This window comes from Thalia democratica, chromosome 2 (assembly GCF_965202585.1).
Source record: "Thalia democratica chromosome 2, ktThaDemo2.hap1.1, whole genome shotgun sequence".
Classification (NCBI taxonomy): Eukaryota; Metazoa; Chordata; class Thaliacea; order Salpida; family Salpidae; genus Thalia; species Thalia democratica.
Genome location: NC_139166.1, coordinates 1,316,185 through 1,340,901, shown reverse-complemented (window position 1 = coordinate 1,340,901; position 24,717 = coordinate 1,316,185). Strand labels below are relative to the sequence as shown.

At 22.6% G+C, this 24,717-nt stretch overlaps 1 protein-coding gene across 3 annotated transcripts in view; it reads left to right on the top strand.

The window, feature by feature from the left end:
- LOC145830209 (uncharacterized) overlaps positions 1–11,810 on the top strand; it is a 59,516-nt gene extending 47,706 nt beyond the window's left edge. For all 3 annotated transcript variants that reach the window (XM_082938134.1, XM_082938133.1, XM_082938132.1), the window contains 17 exons: positions 3,533–3,723; positions 4,250–4,348; positions 4,581–4,722; positions 4,973–5,107; positions 5,582–5,706; positions 5,971–6,079; positions 6,717–6,843; positions 7,014–7,111; positions 7,255–7,335; positions 7,578–7,775; positions 8,257–8,427; positions 9,679–9,825; positions 10,208–10,285; positions 10,342–10,419; positions 10,856–10,919; positions 11,145–11,209; positions 11,540–11,810. In XM_082938134.1, the coding sequence (XP_082794260.1) occupies positions 3,533–3,723; positions 4,250–4,348; positions 4,581–4,722; positions 4,973–5,107; positions 5,582–5,706; positions 5,971–6,079; positions 6,717–6,843; positions 7,014–7,111; positions 7,255–7,335; positions 7,578–7,775; positions 8,257–8,427; positions 9,679–9,825; positions 10,208–10,285; positions 10,342–10,419; positions 10,856–10,919; positions 11,145–11,200 (1,899 nt within the window). In that variant the 3' untranslated portion in view covers positions 11,201–11,209; positions 11,540–11,810. The remainder of the gene's footprint in view (positions 1–3,532; positions 3,724–4,249; positions 4,349–4,580; positions 4,723–4,972; positions 5,108–5,581; positions 5,707–5,970; positions 6,080–6,716; positions 6,844–7,013; positions 7,112–7,254; positions 7,336–7,577; positions 7,776–8,256; positions 8,428–9,678; positions 9,826–10,207; positions 10,286–10,341; positions 10,420–10,855; positions 10,920–11,144; positions 11,210–11,539) is intronic.
- The last annotated feature ends 12,907 nt before the right edge of the window (positions 11,811–24,717 follow it).

Sequence of the window (24,717 nt, the reverse complement as noted above, 5' to 3'; positions counted from 1 at the left end):
ATATAAATATTTTTTTATTGTAGTATGCAGGGTTTCCACACACTCAGGGAAACTCAGGATATTTTGAAATTCTTAGAATAACTCAGCCTATTTTGACTTTTTTTTATAACTCAGAATGACTCAGGTCTGTGTTGATTTTTTCAAAGTCTCAAGATAATTTAAAAAAAATTAATCCTAGAAATTTTTTTTTTCTAAATCTGGAATGAGATTTAGTTGATCTAGTTTAAATATTTTGTTATTTCATTTAACCAATTTTGTTCAAGAACATTATTGTTATATATTTTGAAACTCTTATTTAACTTTTTTATTCTGGCGGCTAATTCTTGACTGTTCTTGGAAATAACATTTTAATTTTTTTTTTAATCTAAAATTATTATTTATCATTATTTGAGTTTGTATTAAACAGAAACAGTATAGAGATAATAAAGTTTTACTATTCATTATTAGTGAATTTCAATGTACTTTATAGTTTTATTCACTTACATAGTTTAGTAAAATTATACTTTTTTATACGTCCCTGTATCATAGATAAGGTTGTTTTTTATAACTTATAAGTACTTTTTCAGTAAAAAAAAACTATAATATTAGTCTAGATTATTATTGTCTAATCTTGGAAAACAGTATTTCTCATAATTTAAGTGAACATCTAATGCAGAAGCATACACATACAACATTCCTTTTAATTTTTTTTTTTCAAAAAAAAACACAGGATAACTCAGGTCAGTTTTAGGTCACACAGGGCAGTTTTTTGACTCAAAGATTGGCAACCCTGGGTGTGCAAATAAATATATAAGCACAATACTAAAGTAAAGTTGATTAAAAATATATACAAAATGCTTGAAACAAATTTAAAACGTAATAATTATGAATGTAAGGTGAATACTGGTGGAAGTATTTATATTAAGTTAATTTTTAATAAAAAACAATTGTTAATAAAGAAATATTAATAAAATGTAAACCAGTTACTTTCTTAACATACAAATAAATACAAATACTAGTTGTTGTCGGCAAGTACATTTCACCAAGAAACTGTTTTTTATTTGTTATTTTTATAAAACCATGTGTTGTTAATTTACCATCTGAACAAGACTTTAATATTATTAAACTTTTGAATTGCTTAATTAAAGTTAAGTATTTAATATTTATTAAAATTTCATGATAATAACAAGTGATGATGTATTTAAATGCAAACTGATGTACAAAGTAGTATACTAATATTTTTATATTTGTTATAACTCCTTTTGTTTATAAGTTTAAATTAAATTGTTCAAAACAAAGGGTTTAACATTATAAAAATTATAATCTACATCAAATTAGTTAATACTTATTTTTAGTTGTAAATTCTTTAAAGTCTAAAGTTTATTAGTTCAAAATCAACTTTTATTTTATAACACTTTAATTTTGTCTAACTTAACTATTTAGTTGTCATTTTTATCATTGCACTGTATATAAAATGAAAACAATACATTTTTTTTTATAAATTAAGATGCTTATTGTTTCATAAAACCCATTAAAACCAAAAATTATTTTTTTTAGAATAGGCTCTGTAAGAGCATATTAGTTAAACATTTTATTAAAATTAAATTAAGAGTTAAAAGCTTTAAATTAACGATTTCTAAAAAAGTATTGAGATACACTACTAGTTTTAAATATTCACAAGTTGATTATTAAATTTTGTAACTTACTGTTGTGTTTTTATTTTTATAATGTATAGTAGTTTGTTTTGAAGGAATAATTCAATTTAAAACTATCCTAGTTACAAAAAATTAAGGTTTTAGTTATTAATTTAATAACTTACTAAACTGTAGGTAAATTAAAAAAAAAGCAACAAAGTAATAAAATATCTTAAAACTAAATTTGTTAAAGTATAAACTAGTTTTTAATTTGCAAAAAAAACAAATGTTAAATAATCTGTGCATGTAACTGCTCTACTGACGTCACAATGAATGTTTGTACTTTGTTTTGAAAAGTTTAGTATTTATATTACAGACATAGATCGGTTATTTTCTTTCATTAAATTGTACATGTTTTTTAGACCATATTTGCAGTCTACTGTAAGTAGACTTTATAACAATAGGAATTAAATTATTTTTTATTACGTTAATGTTTTCTTTTTTTTATATACTTTTTAACAAGTATAGTATATTAAACTTAACAAAAACTTTGACTAATATTTTTACAACCAGTTTTCTGTTAAATTGTTTATTCATTTATATTCAACGTGTATATAAAACTTTTTTTTTAATTTTCAAATAGTTATTTAAAGCTGCTTATCTTTTTCTTATTTTAGTTACCCTTTTTAGATAAATAAAAAATGTTTAAACAAATATTGCATATATAAAGTTTATTTTAAATTGAAACAGCTGATTTTAAAAAATTGGATTTTTTACAAGTTTTTTAGCAGTGCAAATTAGTATTAAGTTTTTTTAAGTACTAAAAACTTTTTTAATCAAAACAATTAGTAATATAGTAATTTCTATAAAATTAAAATGATATAAAATCTAAAATAATAAATAAATAAACTTGCGTTTTATTATTTTATGTTATTGACGTTACAAAAGTGGAATGAAAAAGTTATATCAAAACTAATAATAATCATTTAATTAAACTTTTAATTAAAGTTGAATTTTTTGTAATTAACTATTGAATTTTATAGTTTTAGGTCTAAGTTTAGACTACATTAAGTATTACATATTACATATAATTCTACTTACGTTTATGTAATTAATGGAATTAGCTACTTTGTTTAATGAGTTTTGCTTAAGTCTAAATTAGTTGTTTATTTAATGATATTTGTGCTTTAAAGTAGTTTAAAACTATACTTTTCTATTAGATTATCCAGTTAGTTATAGAAAAACTCGTTTTTTAATCAAATATTTGCTTTTAAAAGTTCTGAAAGTTTTTTTTTTCAGTTTAAAAACAAATTACAGTTTGCTTTATTTTACTAATCAAACGTGCAAATTAATTATTTGATATTTGATATTTTATTTATTTGTAATTTATAAAGTTGTTAACATAATTTATTTATTAAATAACATATAAAATTAAAATTGAATTCAAACTAACAATTTTCTAAACTGGCTTAAAATGTTTACCTGATATACTTAAATAAAAATATACATAATAAGTGTATATCTAATATTTTAAATAGACAACGAGATCTTAAATGTTTAATTGAGTTGCAAAAATAATAGACAGGTTTGTAAAAATCCTGGAATTTGACAATTTAGGCAAAAAAAAAAACAGAAATTTTAAACAATTTTTACATGTAAAATAATAATAATGTTTATAATAATAAAATTTTGATTTTAAACCAGAAATATATCATATAAAATAGTTTTTCTTGTCTCATTTATAATTGTATTTATTTCAAAACAAATTTAGAGTACTTTAACAGTATCTTTTATTTCTTCTTGCAATTTCAATAACCTGATACGAATTCAGAAAACTTTTGGCAACCTGTAATATATCAACTCGTATTAAATGACTTTTATTAATTTATTTATATTTTTAATAATAATTATTTATTTAGGTCGATTACGGTTCACTGCACGGAGCTCAATCGACAATTTCAGATGAAAACTCGAAAATTGAAGAAAACCTTTTGAAAGAATCCGAGTTTCTGTTGAACATATCAAAAGATTTGAAATGTGACATCAGTTTGAAGGAAATAGTTGAAAAAAATACTCAGTTGATAGTTGAAGACTTCAATCAGATTAATTTGTATGTTTTATTTTAATAAACGCTTTAAATTTTTTGTTTATTGTAGTGTAATTTTGTTTATTTATTCTTTATTTTAAGCAAACAAGTAAAAGATAATAGTTTTAATAAAGTTTTTTGTGTTAACATACTTTCAGGATATTTTTAAACTTTTGAAAATCTCTTGATGACTCAGTTTAACTTAAGATATTTTGAATTTGTTTTTTGAACTCAGGCTGACTCAGGATAGTTTTTTTTTTTTTTGATTATGATAGTTTTAAGAATTCTAAAAGTTTCAGACCAGTTTTTTAGTAGATTTGGAATAAGATTTAGTTTCAAAATTTTCTTGTATTATAACCTTTTTTTTAAGAATTTGAGTTTGTAAAAGTTTTTTTAATGATTTCATAAAAATCAGGATACATTAAGGGCAGTTTTTGCTAACCCATTGAGTTACAATATTGTATTTTTTAACTTAACAAGTTAGTTAAAATTTAAACATTTAAAGTTGTTTGTAAAGTTTATATTATTAAGCTATTAAATAAAATTTTAGGATGACGCGTACAAATGATGACGTAATAAGCAAGGAACTTCTGATGACGATTTCCATGGAAACTATTTTCCAATCACAAATTTCTTATGTATCGCATTGGTAAATATTAAATAAATATATAAAATAAATTTAAACAATTTTCAGCTTCATAAAGTATTAACATAATTATTTTCACATATTGCATTTTCATTTGAAAAAAATTACTTAAGAACATATAAGAATCAGCTAACGTTATTTTTACTTTTATTTTTTAGTTTAACTGTTTAGTTTTTTGTTTGGTGCTTTTATTAACTTTGTTTTATTTAGTATTTTAATTTCTAATTACTTTCAGTTTAAAACAAGACTACGAAAAAAGACTGGCAGAAATCAAATTGGATTTGAGAAAAGAATTTGAAAAAAGTTTTGAAGAAAATAAAAATCTAAAAACTAAATGCAGTCTTTTGGAAGAAAATATTGAGAAAAAAATTAAAGAAGTTGTTATTTTTTGTTATAATTTAAAATATTAGGGTTAATATTTTAATGAAAATATCTTAAACATAGTATTTCCAACGATTTAAAATACCTTTTATTGAATATATTATTAAAAAAGGCGTAAAAATGACTTTTTTTAGTTTGATCTGAAAACTTTTTTGGCGAAAAAAATGATTATTTGAATACATTTTTTTATTTGTTGTCTTTACGTATCTTAATAACAATTTGATTTAATATTTATCATATTAATAGATTGAAACATACAAGAAAAGGGTAGATAATTGTGAAACTGAAAAAACAAATATATTAGAGGATTACAAAAATTTACAATCTCATATTGAAGATATCAAAAAAGAAAAATTTGAACTAAAAAATTTACTAGCAAAAGTTAGTTTTTGTATATAATTTTGTTAATAATACCATTTAATCTGTTAGAATATTTGCTATAAATTTAATGTTGGAATAAATATCTTACTATTTGTATTATTTTTGTGGTTTTATTTTGTTATAATTGAATTTTTTTTTTGAGTAATTTTGAAAAAAGTTAGTATAATACCTAATAGTTTAGTGAAAAGTATATATTAAACCTTTTAATTCATTGTAGTGTATTATTTTTCAAGTTTTCAAAATATTTTTCAAGTTTATAATTTTTTGTTTAAGATTTGTAAAGGTACAAATAAATTTAATCATTGCTAGCTTCAATATTTTTTTATTGAGATTTATTGTTAAAATAGCTAAAACTTATTTTTATATTATAGCTGTTCTAAAGTTTAAAATCTTTCATAAAGCTATAATAATGTTTGAATACATTTAAATATTTATTAATCCAAAACAAAACTCGATGCTTTTTAATAATTGCAGAAAGATAATGAAATTAAACTGAAGCTACAAGAAACAATTGAAATTGCTGAAAATGAATTTAACGAAAAAGAAAAATGTTTACTAGATGAGCAAAAAAGGCTTCAGCTTCAAATAGACGAATATAAGTTGGTTGCAAATAATTAAAATTAATAGATCAACTATTTCAATTATTCAAGTTTATTCATGTTTTATTTTATATACCTATGAATTTGATTAATAATTTTTTAAAGTTAAGTTAAACATTTTTACTTTATAATTAATTAAACATAGAATTTTATTTTTAAACCATATTACTTTATAATTAGCTTTTATTTGCTAACAAAAATATGAAAAAAATTATACTGTGGCTATTTTTAGAATTTTTATGTGCAACTTAAAAAAAATAACAGGAAAAATAGTTTGGGTCTAGACAAAAGTTACAAAGGAAAATTTGACAAATTAAATTCACAAATGAACAAACTAACTAACAAACACAAAAATGAAATCGAACAACTTAAGGTAAGTAATATTAAAATAAGTTAAGTTTTCCTGTTATATTTTTTAAATTTTAAGTTTTTTGATAGTGCAAATTAATAAATCCAAATGACCAATTTAAAGAAAATACGTATGATATTATTTAACTTTTAACTTTCATGATCAATTAATTCTATTTTATTCTATCAGGGTAGCCAAAATACCTTGAGTTTGAAAAATTAAAAAAGAATTGTAGTTTTAAATAAAAATCACTAAAAATCTGGAATTTTAACCAATTTTACATAGAAAATGATAAAATTCTAATTAGTTACAAAAATTATATCAAAAACGATTTTTTTGTATCTTTTAGATTTTAAGATTACTATTATCATAAAACTCATTTATAAAAGAGTACTGTATTTTTTCACTTTTATACTTTTTAAGACAATTTTTTACATTAAACCATGTTTTATGCTAAAAATGGACAAACAAACTCGTATTTTCAAAAACCTGAGAAAAATTTAGAAAATCTACAAAAAGTTAAAAAAACCTTTTGGCAAACCTGTAAATATAAAGTTTGAATAATTATAAATAATGCTTATAATAATGAAAAATAAAAGTTATTAAGTTGAAAAAATGTTTCTTATTTTAAATTTAGAATTTTTTTTATGTTTCAAAACAGAAATCAAGCGACAAAAAGCTTAAGTCAAAAGAAGAAGAACAAAATAAAAAACTGACAATTGAATTAAATAAACAAAAACAACTGTTAAGTGATCAACATATGAAAGAAATTAAGCTTTTGAACAAAAGTTTGTTTTTTTATTCTGAACCATAACTAAATAAATATTTGTTAAACTTATCTTCTGAGTCTTTTATCTTATTATTTTGTTTAAATGTTTTTAAAAGTTTAAATTTTTTATTTTATATCTATTTTTTTTTAATTGCTTTGTGGAATTTTATTCAGTTAAATTGATTTTAGGTCACCTTCAAGAATTAGATGAAATCAAAATGGAAAAGACTTGCCTTCAAAAACAATTAAACAAAAACGAAAAAACATTAAAAGAAAATTTCGAAAAAGTATGTTAATGAATAAATTTTGTTTTTTATTTGTTTCTCCAATTTGTTGTATTTTCCAGTATCTTATTAAATAAACAAAAGTGTTTAATTTTACTTTAATGACTAGTTAGTAAGAAATAGCAACACTTCATTAAATTGTTTAGAAATTGAAACAACAAATTAAAGAGTTGGAAGCTTCTCACAAAAGTAAAATTCAAGAACTAGCAAGCACTTTGAAATCTCAGGTAAAAATTTTATTTATTTTAATAAAAATGTACAAATTTGCTTTTGTTAAATGAAATAAAACACAATTGAACCTAAAGTTTTATTTTTTAAATTTAACTTTTATGAACTGATATTGCTTTTCGAAGATTTATTAAAAACTATAGTGTTTGTTATCTACAAGTAAAAACTTTATTTGGTTTTGTACTATTTTATTGAGAAAAAAAACTTATAAAAATTCATAATTTTTAATTTTGTTTTTTAGTTGGAGGAAGAAAATACAAAACTGAAAATGAAGCAACAAAAAGAGAAAGAAACAAAAGAGTTATTACAAAAGCAAGTTGAAGAATTAAACAGCAAATTAAATGAAAAACAAAAAGAACTGGAAAAACACGATTGGAAAAATATAGAAAAAATGGAGAATGAAAACTACTTGAAACTTGAAAACTATTACCAGGAACAAGTTAAAATTTATTAGATGATTTTTTTCAAAGTATTACTAAGTTAACTGTTATACTTAGTTTAAGACACCAATTTTTGTTGTAAAGCTAATAACATTTAAATTTTTGCTTAAGTATTGAAAACGTGTTTTAAATTGTTTTTAATATTCGTTAAAAAATTTGTTTAAATTATTTGTTTCTAAATGAAAGCGCTTAGTTATGTGCATTATTAATTACTTTTATTCTTTAAAATTTTTCATAAACATTCCATATATGTATACTCGTTAGGAAATTATTATAAAAACAGTTTCAAAAAATGTAAATTAATATAAAATACTGTAAAAACTTTTATATTTACTTGAATACCAATAAAAATCTGGTTATTTATATCAGATGGAAGAGTATCAGATGGTACTATTAAGATTTTAAAAGTACAAAATTGTCAGCAGTCTATTTTTAAAACACATTTAATTTATTTTTACCAAACTTTTATATTTTCAATAGATAGAAGAATTGGAGCGAATTCACAAAGAAACAATAAACAAACTGAATCTTGAGCACGAAGAAATTTTAGAAAATGATAAAATAGACACGCAAGTCGCAATGAAAATTATGAAGCAACATTATGACTCGAAAGTTGGGAAACCTGATGAATTGGAAAACAGTGAAATTGAAGTTTGTATCTAATATTTTAATTATTATTAATACAATAAATTGAAAAACCTGATGAATTAGAAAACAGTGAAATTGAAGTTTGTATTTATTTATTATTATTTTAATTATTATTATTACAATAAATTGAAAAACCTGATGAATTAGAAAACAGTGAAATTGAAGTTTGTATTTATTTATTATTATTTTAATTATTATTATTACAATAAATTGAAAAACCTGATGAATTAGAAAACAGTGAAATTGAAGTTTGTATTTATTTTAATATAATTTGATTATTATTATTACAATAAATTGAAAAACCTGATGAATTAGAAAACAGTGAAATTGAAGTTTGTATTTATTTTAATATAATTTAATTATTATTATTACAATAAATTGAAAAACCTGATGAATTAGAAAACAGTGAAATTGAAGTTTGTATCTAATATTTTAATTATTATTATTACAATAAATTGAAAAACCTGATGAATTAGAAAACAGTGAAATTGAAGTTTGTATCTAATATTTTAATTATTATTATTACAATAAATTAATATTTTTCTATTGTTTATAGTGGAAAATTACCAGTAAAATTTACTAATTTTCCACTATAAACAAAAGAAAAAATATTCGTTTCCTTACGCCTCCCCCCTACAAACTATTAGTTTACTTATTTATTTTGTAGTTATGAATTTTGTTTTATAAGCGATGATTTTAGACAAACTTCTTTACTGTGTGTACTAAGTAATATATAAGTTTGAATTTTTTGAATTGAATTTTTAATTTAGTTCATTTGTTTATCATATTGTGTTTAACTTTGTGTTTTCATTTAAATTATGTTTGTATATATATATATATATAATTTATCTTAAAGTTTTGAATGTAAGTTTATTTTCTTTTTCTCTTTTTGTGTGTCCTGTTCAAGTGGCTCAGGTTTTGATGCCTGAGTCCAACATTGCACAATAAAATAAAAATAAATAAATTGAAAAACCTGATGAATTAGAAAACAATGAAATTGAAGTTTGTATTTATTTTAATATAATTTTAATTGTTATTACAGACTAAGTCCAGAACAAGTAAAATACAAACTGTTAAATATTTTTATGGTTTTACACTATAACTATAACTAGTATCACAGAATAGTTTGTTAATTATATTTTAAACAGAGTGTTGGTTAAGTTTACTTTATGTTACATTCTGCTATATAGTTGAATAACGCGTTCATATTTATTGTATCTATATAATAATAAATCTACTGTGTTTTCATGACAGGTTTTATCTGAACAACTCCGAAAGAAAGTTGTTGAAATAAACAAACGCGAAGAAAAGGAAATAAAATTGAATTTTGAATTAAACTCTTACAAATCTCAAGTTGAATCGCTTGAAAACAGAATAAACGAACTACATATCATTTACAAGGTTGTTACAAAATACAAATTATTAACATTTTCTTTGTATTTCTACCACAAACTGTATTTTTGAATAATAAAAATGATTTTAACTATTTCTAGTTTTTTAAACTTGATTTTTCTCTAGTTTCTAAAAGTTTGTTATTACACACAAAACCGTTGTAAAAAAGTTTGAAAAAAAAGATTTTTAATCAAATACTTAAGTTTATAAAAGTAAAAATTATACTAACCAAAAAACATACGAAATTTAAACAACAATAAATTATTACATAAAGAAAACTCAGTCTAATGTTTTAATTGTTTTTACTTATATATATATTTTTTTTTAATAAATAATTAAATCATTCTTCAACTACATTTTCAAGATGTTCAAACAATTTATTTAATAATAGGATCAAGAAACAGTAGAACAATCTTTGCATGAAAATTCTGATGACAAAAATTCCCAAGATCAAATTTTCCATTTACAAGTTTGTTTAATTTAAGTTATTTTTATTTGACATAACTTAATTTTGTTTTATTTCAGTCGCAACTACGAGTTAAGAATTGTGAAGTTAAATTTCTTGAAAAAACAAATTCCATGCTGAAAAAAGAATTAAACCAAGTTCGTTTTTAGACGTCAATTTAATATTAATTATATTTAAAAAATTTACTATTAATTAACACTAGTTTTGTTTAAAAGGCATAAGTACAATTTGAAAAGTTTGTTTTTGAACAATTGATAAAATCCACTCTAATTCAAAATAAGCACTTTTTCTATACCATTAATTCACTTTAAAAGCAGATTTAAACTTAGATTAGCTATAAGTGCTTGTTTTTTTTTAATTACTTGTGTTTAAAAGTTGTAATTGTTTAATCTAAACATTTTGCATTTAACCATTTAACTTATTTTGATGTGTAACTTTACTTAATCTTAATTTTTTAATAGTTTAGTTAAATTTTTAAAGTTATGCATTGAGATCTGTACAGTACTACCAACAATAATGATTAAATCAACTAAATAACATTTATTTAAAATAATTGTTTTTTTTAATTAAAAGGAAGCAAGTATGAAATTGAAGCAAAGAATTTCTGAATATAAAGTTTCAACTGCTGAAAAGTCTGGTTAGATATATTTGTATAAATTAGAAAATATATATCATTAAACGTAATATCATGACCTTACATAGTGTTTTGAATATTTGTTTTCTTAAAAATTTTCTTGAACTTAATTTACAATACTTTTGAAAAAAAAACATCAGTATTAAGCTCAACAATAATTTTAAAGAAAATTTGCATTAAAAAGTTTATTTAAAAAATAAGTAGGTTGTTTAAAAATATTTTTTTCAGAAAATTTTCAGAAATCAAAAAGTCATCACAATTTACCTTCTAAAATGAATCTTTAATTATGTTTGGTTTGTTTTATTTATTTTACTTTCCTAAACAGGTTTGCTATCTGGTAACTTATACATGAAAAAAATAATAAATTGAAAGCATTTTCATTGAACATATTGTATAAAAATTATGTATTGCTTAGAGAACAATAAATGTTTGAATTATTTTGTGTTAAAGTTAACAAGCTTGAATTTTTTTTCAATAGATAAGCAACAAAATACTTTAGTTTGATTTTAATGCACATATTAAAGTTAAAATGAACGTATAATTAAAAAGAACTTATTTATCTTTAAGTTATGTTTGTTATAACAACGACACAATGTTTTTAAATATTAAAAATATTTTTTCAGATCTATTACGAGCTTGAAAACAACTTCTATCAAATTATGGATTTTTTTTTTTACTTTTTTTAATAATCAGGTACATTTTTGTGCTAAAAACTTCCAATGAATAAATTTAATCATTTTTGTTAATACTTCAAAAAAACTTTTACACGTAATATTACGGTGCTTAAACTTTCTTGTTTATTATTTTCATTACAAGTAATGTTTTTATTTTGTACCAGTACATTTATTTAGTTTGTGTTCATCAACTTTCAAAATATTTTATAAACTGACACTTTTTTTTACTACACACTTATATTATTATTTTATATGTGATTTTTAGCAAATCATATCGTTTATTTAAGTGAATAAAAGTTAAACATATGTTTTTTTTTTTTTTTAATACTATGCTGAATGAATAGTTTACTGGAACATAGTTGACCCAAGTTTCAAAATTAATTTTCAAGTATTTTAAAAGTACTACTTTATAACAAAGTATTTTTATTTTATTTTGTCTTTAATTAAGTTTTCGTGTTTGTATCTAAGCAATTACTCAAATAATATAATATTTTAAAATGGTTAGTTTTTTTTTTTCTAATAATGTAAATTTACAATAAAGTTTTTATAACTAAGAATATTCCAGGATTCGAGCGCATCAGGCTAAATCAGTTTTTTTTTTTTAAGTTGGAAAACATCAGGCTAAATCTTTTTTTTGGAAAATGTTGAAAAACATCAGGCTAAATCAGTTTTTTTATTTAAAAATTTGAGAATCTCAGTTCAAATGCTAGAAAATTTTTGAGAAAAAAAAATTGAGATATTTTTTTTAAGATCAAATTGAGATGTGAATTTATTTTTAAATATAAATTTAGTTATTAAAGACAAAATCAGTCAGTATTTGTTAAAACAAATGCTTGAAACTATTTGAGTTTCTAATAGTAATTTAAGTATTTAATCTTGTTTTGAGTAGATTGTATACGTCATAATTATGAAAGTTTATTAAGAATTACACAGTTTAAACATTACAGTTGGGTAGCACAACGATTCAAATTCGGACAGTTTAAATCCCGACTATTCAAATTCTTATTTTTAAAGCAAAACTCAATTATTTTTTTTTCTTTTTGAATATTTTTTCCATCATGATTATAATAATCAGACCTCAGCTTGATTTTTTTTTTCATGTTCTAACTATTTGTCCAGATATATAACTTCAAAATAAAAACTTAGTGTTCTCTTAATAAAACCTTTATTGTAAGAGTATTTTTTTTTTTTTATAATCATATTATTTTCAATCAGATCTAGGTGCTTATTTTTATGTTTCTCAACTTAAGTTTAAATTTAGAGATATATCTTAGTTAAACAAACTTTAAGAATTTGAATTGACCTAATTTGAATAGGCATGTAACCTAACAGTTGAGTTAAAACAACTTAGCTGTTGGTTTGAATTTGTTTACATCAGCTATGTTTTTTAAAGCTTAGATAGTTTAACTGTTACATTTCCTAAATTAGAAACTCAATACCAAATACACTATAGACTAAAAATCATAGCAGATTATCAATAATCCGTTCAACTATTAACTATCTGTTTATTAAAATTTATTGAAGTTATTTACAAGACTAACACATTCTGAACACAGCAGCTACTTAACAGAGAGTTTGTAACTAAGAATTTTTAGTCTTAATAAAAAAGAATACTGGCAGATTTTTTTTTATCTCGGTTCAAAAACTTGTAACTAACAAAAGATGCGTACTAAAATAACATAAATGCGTACTTTTCAAAACATGCTTACTAGAAATGCGCACTCAAACTGCTATTTTATGATAAGTGCGTTCTCAAAACAAATACATGAGAGGAACGTGAACATTAGGCTAAATCGGTCAAAATTGTAAAATATCATGCTAAATTTTTTTTAATTTGCGCACGAGCAATTACTTAAATTCAAAAAAGTTTCACTTGACCCGAGTGCCTTGATTAGATAACGAAAATAATTTTTGTCATTAAGTTTGTTTTTTTTTAATTTTCTATTAACTTTTAAAAAGCAAAACAAGTATAAAATTTGCTTTTGTTACTTAAATTGTACTAATATAAGTTGAATAAATACTAAACAACTGTAAATGCTATCTAAACAGTATAATCAAAGTATGAATTATGTTTCTACTAAATAGCAAAATTATATATCTAATAATTATTTATTTCAAAATTTGTTTAATTTTAAAAAAAATAAAAGTTTGTTTATTAAGATTATACTTTGGCTTTTTTTAATATATAACTTTAATACTAAATAAAGCAAACGCAAGGAATGTTTTTTAATGACCAAAAAGCCCGAAATTCGTCATAGTTACATCTTGAGTTCGAAAACTAAAATAAAAGTGTTTGTCTTTTTTAAATTTCAACTTTGTCTAAATATATTATATGCCATCATCGTTTCTTCAAGATTGCAAAATATTTGTTTAAGGAAATTGTCAGATATATTATTTTAAAATGAAGGAGTTATTATTAAAACTCTGAAGACTTTCACAGTAAGCACACCTTTTTTAGTGCATTAAAAACTCTAAGACACAAAAATAAGAAGACTAGTTTACTTGTCCTAATTACGTTAAAAGGTATCCAAGTGGTGTGCGACTTGATAACCGAAAGATTTTTCGTGCACCAGGTCCTAGGACCAAATATTTTGACCGTATTTTTGTCGTTCAATAATTCTATTTAAAAAAAAACTATATATTGTTTAAAATTTAGTTTGGTCAAAATTTGATTCATTATGCGTATGGTAAACTATCTTGCTAAATGTTACTACATTTTGAAAATAGATACAAATTCACGACACATTTATAATTTCTTAAACTAAAAAACATTAAAGTTCTCAACTTAAGTATCTCTAAGGAGACGAATAAGACTTTATTCTCATAGATTATTACACACAAAACAGGGTTTCACTCTTTGTCATTTAATTTTTTTATAAGGCAAAATTCATTTATGTATTCAATTTTTTCAGAATTATTTCAACAACTGATGGTTTCTTATAATTTGGTATAATAGTGAAACATTGTTTTGTTTGCTATAACATTAAGAGTAAAATATAGTTTATTTAAATAAAACATTGTCACTTTATATATTGTCATTTTATATAAAAAAAACTTCTAACTTAAGATATCACAAGAGTAAATCAGACAGTTATGGTTAACATTTTTACAGCATTAAGTTTTTAAGAGATTAGCACGAAAAAGTTGTTAAGCATATAATTTTTCTGTAGAAACGATTATTTAAGTCCCTTTATAAATACTGGCACAAATACTTTTTTTAACAATTGATGGTTAGTACTACTAAACAATTTACATACCACACAATTTTTTTTTTTAAAGATTTTATCAAAACAATTATTAAATCATTTCGTACTGGACAAAACATTAAACTGTGTATGTTGTGATAACTCGAAGGTTTTTTCGTACACCGAGTTCTAAGATCAATTATTTTGATAAATATTTAAGTCAAACTTTTTAGCTTATAACTAAGTATGCTCGAGTATACTTTTTAGATGTAATATATACAAATTCAAAACAAACTGCATAAATAACAAAAGTAGGTTTTACAGCTTTTGTTATATTGCAGCTAACTTATTGAAAATAAAATTGTCAAGTTTATGATGAAAAACTTAAGTAAATTCTTCCGTTATAGCTCCTTATAATTTTAGAAGGTAAATGTTTTAGATTTTTAACGATTTCATAACTGAATGATAATTTATAATGGATTTCTTTCTGCACAACTATTTATTTGCTAATTAAATCTTTTTAATAATTTAAAATACTAATAATATTTCAAATTCACTAAACAGGCCAATTCTTTATTTAGAACTTTTCTATCTTTTTAAACACTGTTATTTTATAAAATAATTTAGCTAAAACCATTATAGGTCTTTCTTAGGGTTCTGCTTAATTTCTTTAATTTAGATTGTTATGTTTTATTATTTGAAATTATGAACAAGTTTATACTGTTTCATAACTTTCAATGTATCAAATATTCAAAAAAAAAAGTAAAATTAAACTTACACTGTGTTTCAAGATTAGTACTAGTTATAATATCTGAATAAAAGATTTATTGTAATTGAGGATCTTCTACATAGTTTAATAAAACAAATTTAATCGTTAATCAATTAAAGTCTAAATGTAATATGCAGATAAATTACAAACAATATTAACCTTTCTATTATTTTGTTTAACGGCCTTAATTTTAGTTACTTTAATTCTAACTTAGCGTATAACTACATTTAACATAAAACAAGGTTGCTAAAACTTATTTTAAAAATTTTACAGGTTTTAAAGCTACAAATTTATTTTATATTTTTAGTTCAAGTTTAATTTAAAATAAAAAAATTGTCTAAAATAGTGCAACAACATTAAAAGACACTGCAGTGTGACTTTAAATGTGTTTTAATATAATTAAGACTCTAAAATTTACAACAAAAAGTTATTGTTAGGAGTTATTATTAGAGCAGATGTTTTAAATCTAATTAATATTTAATCATCTTACATGTAAAAATTATTTAAACTACCAGGAATTTTTTAAGTTTTTTAGTGATTTTCGTTTTAAATTTCAAGTTTTTTAGTGATTTTTGATCAAAACTCGAGGCTTTTTAATTCTGGTAAAAGTAATAATAAATATTTTATGTTCATTATTTTAATAAATGTTTTATAACTTAAATCTGTGGGACAAGTGGCCCCTTTGGGGGCCATAAAAGATACTCAGGGGTTCACGAGCAGTAAAGGAGCCACAGGGGGCCATGAGGTCATAATTTGAAACTTACTTTAGATATTCTTGAGTTGCAGATGGAGAGCAAAAAAAGGTCTGGGGTGTTTTTTATGGTAGTTAATGAAGTTTAGTTTTATTTTCTTTAAATAGGGGTCATTTGCAAAAAAGTTTGGGAAACTATGCTGTAGAGTAATAACTGAAAAGAGTGCTAACTCTTTTAGAAAAGTAGTTTACTGTATTATCATATAACTTTAATTATAAAGATATAATTCTTATAAACTTTTATTTAGAATTTTAAGCTGCTACTGTCAGCAATATTAAGTTAATCAAAATTTTAAGTAAATGTTATTTATAAAACTTTTTAATAAAAAATGAAGTTTAGTAAAGTTTGAATCTTTATACATGGATAATCTTATCAGGGCTGCCACACATTTTTTCAAAAACTTTTCCAGGTTTTTGAAATTTTCTTCCAGGTTTTTAAAAGTTCACATTGTTATGTCTATTTTTAGTGTAAAGTTAAATTTTAGGTAAAAAACTGTGTTCAACAGTATAAAAAGATTGAAAAGATACTGTGAAGCTACTTTTTTTAATAAAAAATTTTTTGGTGATGACAAAATCTTTTTATCTATATGATAAATGTTTTGATTCAAACCAAAATTTTACTACTGAACATGTTAATATTCTTAAAATTTTCAGATTTTTTTTCAAAATTTATAAATTCCAGGTTTTTTTGCCTAAATTGTCAAATTCCAGATTTTTTCAGGATTCCAGGTAAAGTGACAACCCTGTCTTATGAAATGATTGCACCGAATATTATTTTTAAACGTTATAAAAAATAAGTAAGCGCTTCTTTAAACTATGGAACTGTAATTCATAACATGAAACTTTGAGCACTGTAGCAAGTTAATTATATGTATACTTAAGTTTTATTTCAATAGAACTAACTACCTTTTGTACAAATAGTGGAAATATGTTTAGCCAACTTTTTTATCAAATTACCCAAGTTATCGAATTTTGTAATTATACTAAAATAGCTTTAACCCAACAAACAAGTATTGAATCTAAAAATTTGTTTTCTTTTTAGATATTAGAACAAGGCTGTAAATAAGAATGAACACACTTTAGAGATTTATTTTTACTTAGATGTAATAGCTAGCAGTTTATCTTAAAAATGTTCATAAACTACGATCTAAGGCATATTTCAGTTTCTTGGCTAACTAATAAGCAAAGATTTTTAAATTGCTTCAGTTAAATAAACAAATTAAGATAATTCTAACACTAAAAGCCGTCTAGCAACATTAGTTTAGAAAAGTAACAAATACCACATGTTAGTAGTAGTTTAGTTTAAGAAATATTTATCATTACTATAACAAGGTGACACCTAGAGCATAAAATCATATAGGAAGTGTACAAAATAGTTCTTTAGAGTACAGAGCAAAAACCTGGTTCACTTCTCAGGAATTTTCTTAAAAAACTTAATAACAAGGAAGTTTTAGTTAAACTGATTAGTTTGAGAGCCAATCATTGTTATGCTGTTTGAATTCTTGTTCTCGTAATAATTGTATTATCAAGTTACCTGGATGACTAAGAGAAAGGAAAGTTTTATTAAGTATTTTTCAAGATAGCAGGGAAAATATTGTATGGTTTGGCGTTTCACCATTCTATGTTCTACCTGCTATCTTGATGACGAGTAGAAAATTTAATTTTGTAAATATTTCAAAACATTTTCTGTTGGTTATCCAGGTATATTAATATCAAAAATAAAAACGATAAAAAGGACTTAAATAGCGTTAAAAGTCATTGGCTCTTAATTGTTCCTAAAACTTCCTTACCTTGGTAATGTTTCTAATGATTATTGTAAGAAATCTTCTGGGAAGTATAACAGGTTTTTGCTCTGTGTGTTTAAGAATGATTTAGTGTAATCGACCCCTAAGTGGATTTAACAAGACTTTTCTTCTACTAAAGAAAAAACTAATATCACCTATAAGTGGTAGTGATTAGGTGGAAAGACGTCTCAATGGTTCCGCTTGCGGGTTGATCAGAATGTGTCAGAAATACTCATAAGCTGGATCAAGTTATCAGAATAAATATTTTCTTGTCAACACTTACTCGGCAAATCATGAATGTACTAGTAACTTTAAGGATAAAAAATTTTAAATTTTAATGCAATCTGAAGCTTTTTCATCTACATGGAAGCTTTATGTATACTAAGTCTGTTAAAACGCCCATCATACCCGAACTAAATGTACTGTGGACATCTTTTAATCCAGTCAAGCAGAAGTTAGGAGTTTTGACAGGTATGACTGAACGTATCATTAAAACTTGTATACATAAAGCTTCCATGTAGCTAAATTTTCTTTTTGTATTTATCACAACAAGAAATTAATAAAATGTAAGCTAATAAGTTTTAAGTTAAGCTATTTTTATATTTTTACACATTAATTATTTTTATAATAACGTTTGTCAACTTTGTTGTATGACAATTTATTCAGATTTCAAACTACAATGATATTACAATCCCATGAAAACTTACAATGCTTGTAAAGCTGATAATCAAATGTACATTGAATAGAATTAATGATGAAGTTTAATTATATTTCTAGTAGATAATCGTAAGGCTGAGACTTTTATCTTGTGAATTCACAGAAACTATTATACTTATTGAGAAAAACTTCACGCACAATTTAGAAAATATTATAGGCTAATACAAGCTTGCATCAAAAAACTGCGACGGCTTCAATTTGTTTTTCTTGATAAGAAAAATAGTTTTTTAGTGTATATTATTAACTATACATCAAAGTTTTGTCGATTAATCTTAAAATAGCTTCACTAACAGAACATAAGGCGAGACAAAACTAAAATTTTCTGTCTTTAAAGATCATGAATTTCAGCTTCTCAACAACAAATCTTAACCTTAAGATTTTTTACATTTAGCTTCGAAACATCTATTATTCTAAGCTATAAACAGTTGATTACAGTAAAACTTGATATTTTAGTTTAATTGTTATGACTTTGGACTGCAATCTTATTATGTTTCAGTATCAAGTTTTTGTTGTAATCAGCTAGTTTTGCAACAAAACACATTTAAACTAAAACAAAAAGTTTTTTTAAAACAATGGTTAAAAAACAGTGTTTACAACACTAAATTTTCAAGATTGCACATGAAAATATTTTGTTAAAATATTTTTTAGTACTAGCTAATACATTCAAGCATGAAAATTGAAAGTTTTACTTTTTTAAGGGTGTCTCCAGTAAACGGATAATTCGAATCTTCATACTTGAAAGCATTAACAAAATAATTTAATTTTGTTAAATATTTCCATTTGCAGCCTTAGAACATTCAGCATAAAAAAAGCATCTCTTTTTCAACCAGTTAATACTTATTAAAACTATTCTCAATCATTTGAAAGTTAAATTATCTGACAAGTATATACTTTTCCCTACTTAAGTGCAAAAGTATATTCTGTTGAGGATTTTTTTTTTAATTAGAAGCTTTACTAAATACATTTATAATTTTTAACTACACACTCTGTTACATAACTATTTTTAAATAATGACTTTTAACAACAGTTAAAAATTAGCTAGTTATTTACTAGTATAACTACAAAAGTAAAAATATACAATGAAAATTTGCAAAAAAATAAAGCTGATAATCAAATGTACTTGATCAGAATGAATGACTAAAGTGTAACTAAATTACTAGCAGATAATCCTAATTTGAGACTATAATCTAGTTATATTACAAAGGGTGTAATAAATTAAGAAGAAAATATTAGATTCTAATATAAGCTTACAACATTTTTTTCAAAAAATAAAACAGCAATAGATTAATTTATACTTAATTTTCGAAATAATTCATTGCCTAACATACCAATATTTAATGAATTGACATTGAAACTATTATTATTGCCAAACTTCAATATTTTTTTAAAGATTATGACTTTTAATTAATTTACATATCCTTAACCTTTAGATTCATAACAATGCCTTAATTTTGTTTCAAAATTACATTTCTGAGCTATGAACATTTTATAAACAATAAAACTTGATATTTTTGTCATGATTATTATTACTCTGGACTGCTATCCACTAACTGCAATATTAATCATAACTAAAATAAAAAGTTTGCATTAAACCTAATTGTTTTGCAACTAATTTATTTATAAACATTTTCTTAAATTAATTATTATTAACATTTATATGTTTGAAAACTTGACATTTTTGTCATGATTATTATTACTCTGGACTGCTATCCACTAACTGCAATATTAATCATAACTAAAATAAAAAGTTTGCATTAAATCTAATTGTTTCGCAACTAATTTATTTATAAACATTTTCTTAAATTAATTATTATTAACATTTATATGTTTGAAAACTTGACATTTTTGTCATGATTATTATTACTCTGGACTGCTATCCACTAACTGCAATATTAATCATAACTAAAATAAAAAGTTTGCATTAAATCTAATTGTTTCGCAACTAATTTATTTATAAACATTTTCTTAAATTAATTATTATTAACATTTATATGTTTGAAAACTTGATATTTTTGTCATGATTATTATTACTCTGGACTGCTATCCACTAACTGCAATATTAATCATAACTAAAATAAAAAGTTTGCATTAAACCTAATTGTTTTGCAACTAATTTATTTATAAACATTTTCTTAAATTAATTATTATTAACATTTATATGTTTGAAAACTTGATATTTTTGTCATGATTATTATTACTCTGGACTGCTATCCACTAACTGCAATATTAATCATAACTAAAATAAAAAGTTTGCATTAAACCTAATTGTTTTGCTAAATTATTAACATTGTCTTAAAATAATTATGATTAATATTTAAATATCTGAAAACTTGTTATTTCTATTTAATCTATTTATTTTGCAACAAATTATAAAAATTATTATTTAAAAATTAATGTACTATACTTTGCTCACTAATTAGAAACTTATTAAATGTTTCTAAGCTGCATATAGAAATACAAACAAAATTTAAAATTGTTTAATAAGATTTAACTCTTTAAAGTACGAAATTTTAAGTTTCATTTTACTGAAGACACCCTTTATATAGTTGTCATATTTAAAAGTATTAGATTATTACTTTTAGATAACTTGGTTTTGCAAATTAATTTCATTTTATAAAGTTTTTAGACAAACTAATTAGGAACTACATAAATTGGTTTAAATGGCTAATTAAGTTTTTTAACTATGTTTAAATAGAAATTACAAGAAATTTAAGATCATGTGTGTACTGTTTTATACATTTGATGAAGTTGGTGGGTTATACCTGAAATTATGTTTTATAATAGATGAAAAATTTAACAAAATAAATTAAAATGCAATGGAATTGTTGGTTTGTAAATGGGATTTTTTATTTAAAGAAATTTATCATTATTAGTATTTCATTCTGTCTTGTACGTATGAATACGATAACAAATAGTTATCCTTGTGATAATAAACATAGACTAAATCTACACAAGGATTTCAATAAGCAGTAGAACAAAACTCTTCAAAATAAGCAATTTAAAAGCAATAAGGAAATTTATCTGGCAAGTTTATACATTTTTCTAGTAGTACATATCCTTTTGAGAATTTAATCATTTTACTAATTAAAAGCTTAAAAGTACACATTCTATTACAAAACTATTGTTATAAAAATAAATTTTCACAAAAGTATATAACCAAGTTAGTATTGTATTTTTCAACTTATTATTTTATATAACAGTATGCAATGAAAAAGATAGAAATAAATTTAAAACGAAGTTATTTAATATGTCATATAAATAATACTAAACTAAATTAAACTCTTACTTTAAATCTAAAGTTAAATTATCTTTACTCAGCATTTTATTTTAAATTTTTCATTAAAATCGAATAATCTTCTTGATAAAGCTTTACTTTTCATACAACATCATCTACAAAGTGATGATTGTATATAATAATATTTAAGTTTTGTTAAAAGTTAGTAAATACTATGTATTGACTGATTGCTTTCCTAAAGTACACAAATATTTAAGATAAACTAATAATACAGACATCACACAATAAGGTTAACAAGACAAAACAAACAATAACAACAAACAATAACAGTACATATAAACAATAAAACACAAAACATTAACTACAATTAGCTATTAGTTGTTAAACATAAGAAGTCAACAATAAAAGTAATTTACTAAAACTTGAAGAAATCATCAATTGTTGAACTTTTTCAAACTGCTAGTTGTGTTTGGGGAGTTGTCTTCAGAGTATTTTTTGACTTCTGTGAATAAATTTGTTTGTATAAGTTGTATTAAAATAAAAAACTAAACACATAAAATATATTTATAATTAACTATCATAACTAAGTTACCAGTAAATTATTTGTTAATTCATTGAAATTTTTATCATTTAACATATTTTATTATATTTTATATATTGAGCCAAACAACTAAATATCATCTAGCATTTAGTTCCTGCTTGTTTTATATTAAATAATTTGAGTTATACATGATATATGTAAAATGCCTAAAAATTCTGATTGTGTTTTAAATTAGATAATAATTTTTATATACATAAAAATAATTTTGATATTTTAAATATGTAATAAGTAGAATTTGTTATCATTTAAATTTTTAAACATATTTACTTTTGTTTAAAGCATAGAAACTGTTTATTAATGACAACTACAACTTGAATTTACGTATTTAAGCAATGATTTTTTTTTAATTTATTACCAACTCTAATTTATATAAAAAAATAAACAAAAAGATTTCAAACTAAATAAAATAAATTTACAAAAGTTTAATTCTATAAATTAATACTATAGTTTAATTTAGCCTAAGGAAAACGTTTTAGGGGTATAGGAGAGATAAAATATCTTTTATTTAAAAAAAATAACAAAGCTACCGGTTATTTTTTAACTTTTAAAAATTTTAAAGAAACTATCATAGCATAAGCAATTTAACTTAGAAATTTCAATAGGCTCTTTATGGAAGGCACAAACTTAAAAGGCAAAAAATAAATAATTTCACTAAATTTCAATCTCCTACGTTTTCTCAGATAAATAACCTAAATTTTCGGAAAGTATCTTATAATATCTAAAAGTGGTCAAAATATTGTTCAAAAAATCTACAAATTTTCAATGCACATAAAACATGGTTCGTGCGCGGAAGTTTTTTCATTTAGCCTGATTGAGACCGATTTAGCCTGACATTTTTTCAAAGTAAGGAAAATCCCTTTAGAAGTCATTTTGGGCATTGGGGGGTCTTGATTAGTTGTATTGTAGTCTCCAACTTCAACCGGCTTTATCTCAAAAAATATTTTGAGCTTTAAAAATCTGCAAAAAGCAACTCATAGCTCAGTTACTCAATAAAATAAGACTAAATTGTGAATAGGGGTGATTTACCCCCTATGCCCTTAACATAACAATTTCAGTGATAAGTTATAAAATAAGTGTTATATCTAACCTATTACAAGTGTAAAGAATTAATATATATTACTAAACAATTGTTCAATTTAATTAAGAACTAAATAAAAACATTATAAGCAGAAAATTCATAGTGAAACAACGTGCATTGTCGTGTTTTATTAACATTTAAAATGAAAGGCTTACACAAGTATAAAAATAAGTAAAAAATGTTTGTTATAGTATTTTGACTTATACCTAAAACTGATACATAATTATAAATCCTAAACTCTAAATAAATACAGTGATTGTTGATGTCAGTATGTAGCTGTATCATATAAGTTAGTTTGAATATCAAAAAGATCTAAAAAGCAACTTATAGCTTTAATATAAAACTTTAACTAAATAGTCAAATTCCAGGTTTTATGGCTACCCTGCACAGATTGAGCTGAAAAAAAATTCCTGACTTTTCTAAATCAAATTTTTAACTAAAATCAATTCAAAAATACATGATCATAGACTTGAAAAATATAATATAATTTAAAAATTCAATTAGACCCTGAAAAAAAGATGAACTACATAAGCAAAATTTTTTAGGAAATAAAATTTTTCAAGATGCATTTTAGTGATAATAAACTTTCTTATCAAGAGCATGTTCATATCAAATTTCCTGATTTTTCCTGACTTTTTTGCAAAAACCCCCCTTTTTTTCCTGACTTTGTGGCAACCCAGCAAATATAATCAACAAAAATAAATTTCAAATTAACACTAATGATTTTAACTAAATGAGCTTATAGTGAAATATAATTCTTTATTTTTACATAATTCAGGGTTGCCAAATGTTTTTGCCAAATTTTTTCCGGGTTTTCATAATTTTCTCTGGGTTTTTAAAAGTACACATTTTTGGGTCTATTTTAAGTTTAAATTATGGGTCTATTAAAGTTAAGTTTAAGGTAAGAAACTGTGTTAAATAGTATAAAAACATTGAAAAGATACTGTAAAGCTACTTTAAATGTGTTTTTTAATAAAAAAATTTCTGATGATGACAAAAAAAAATTA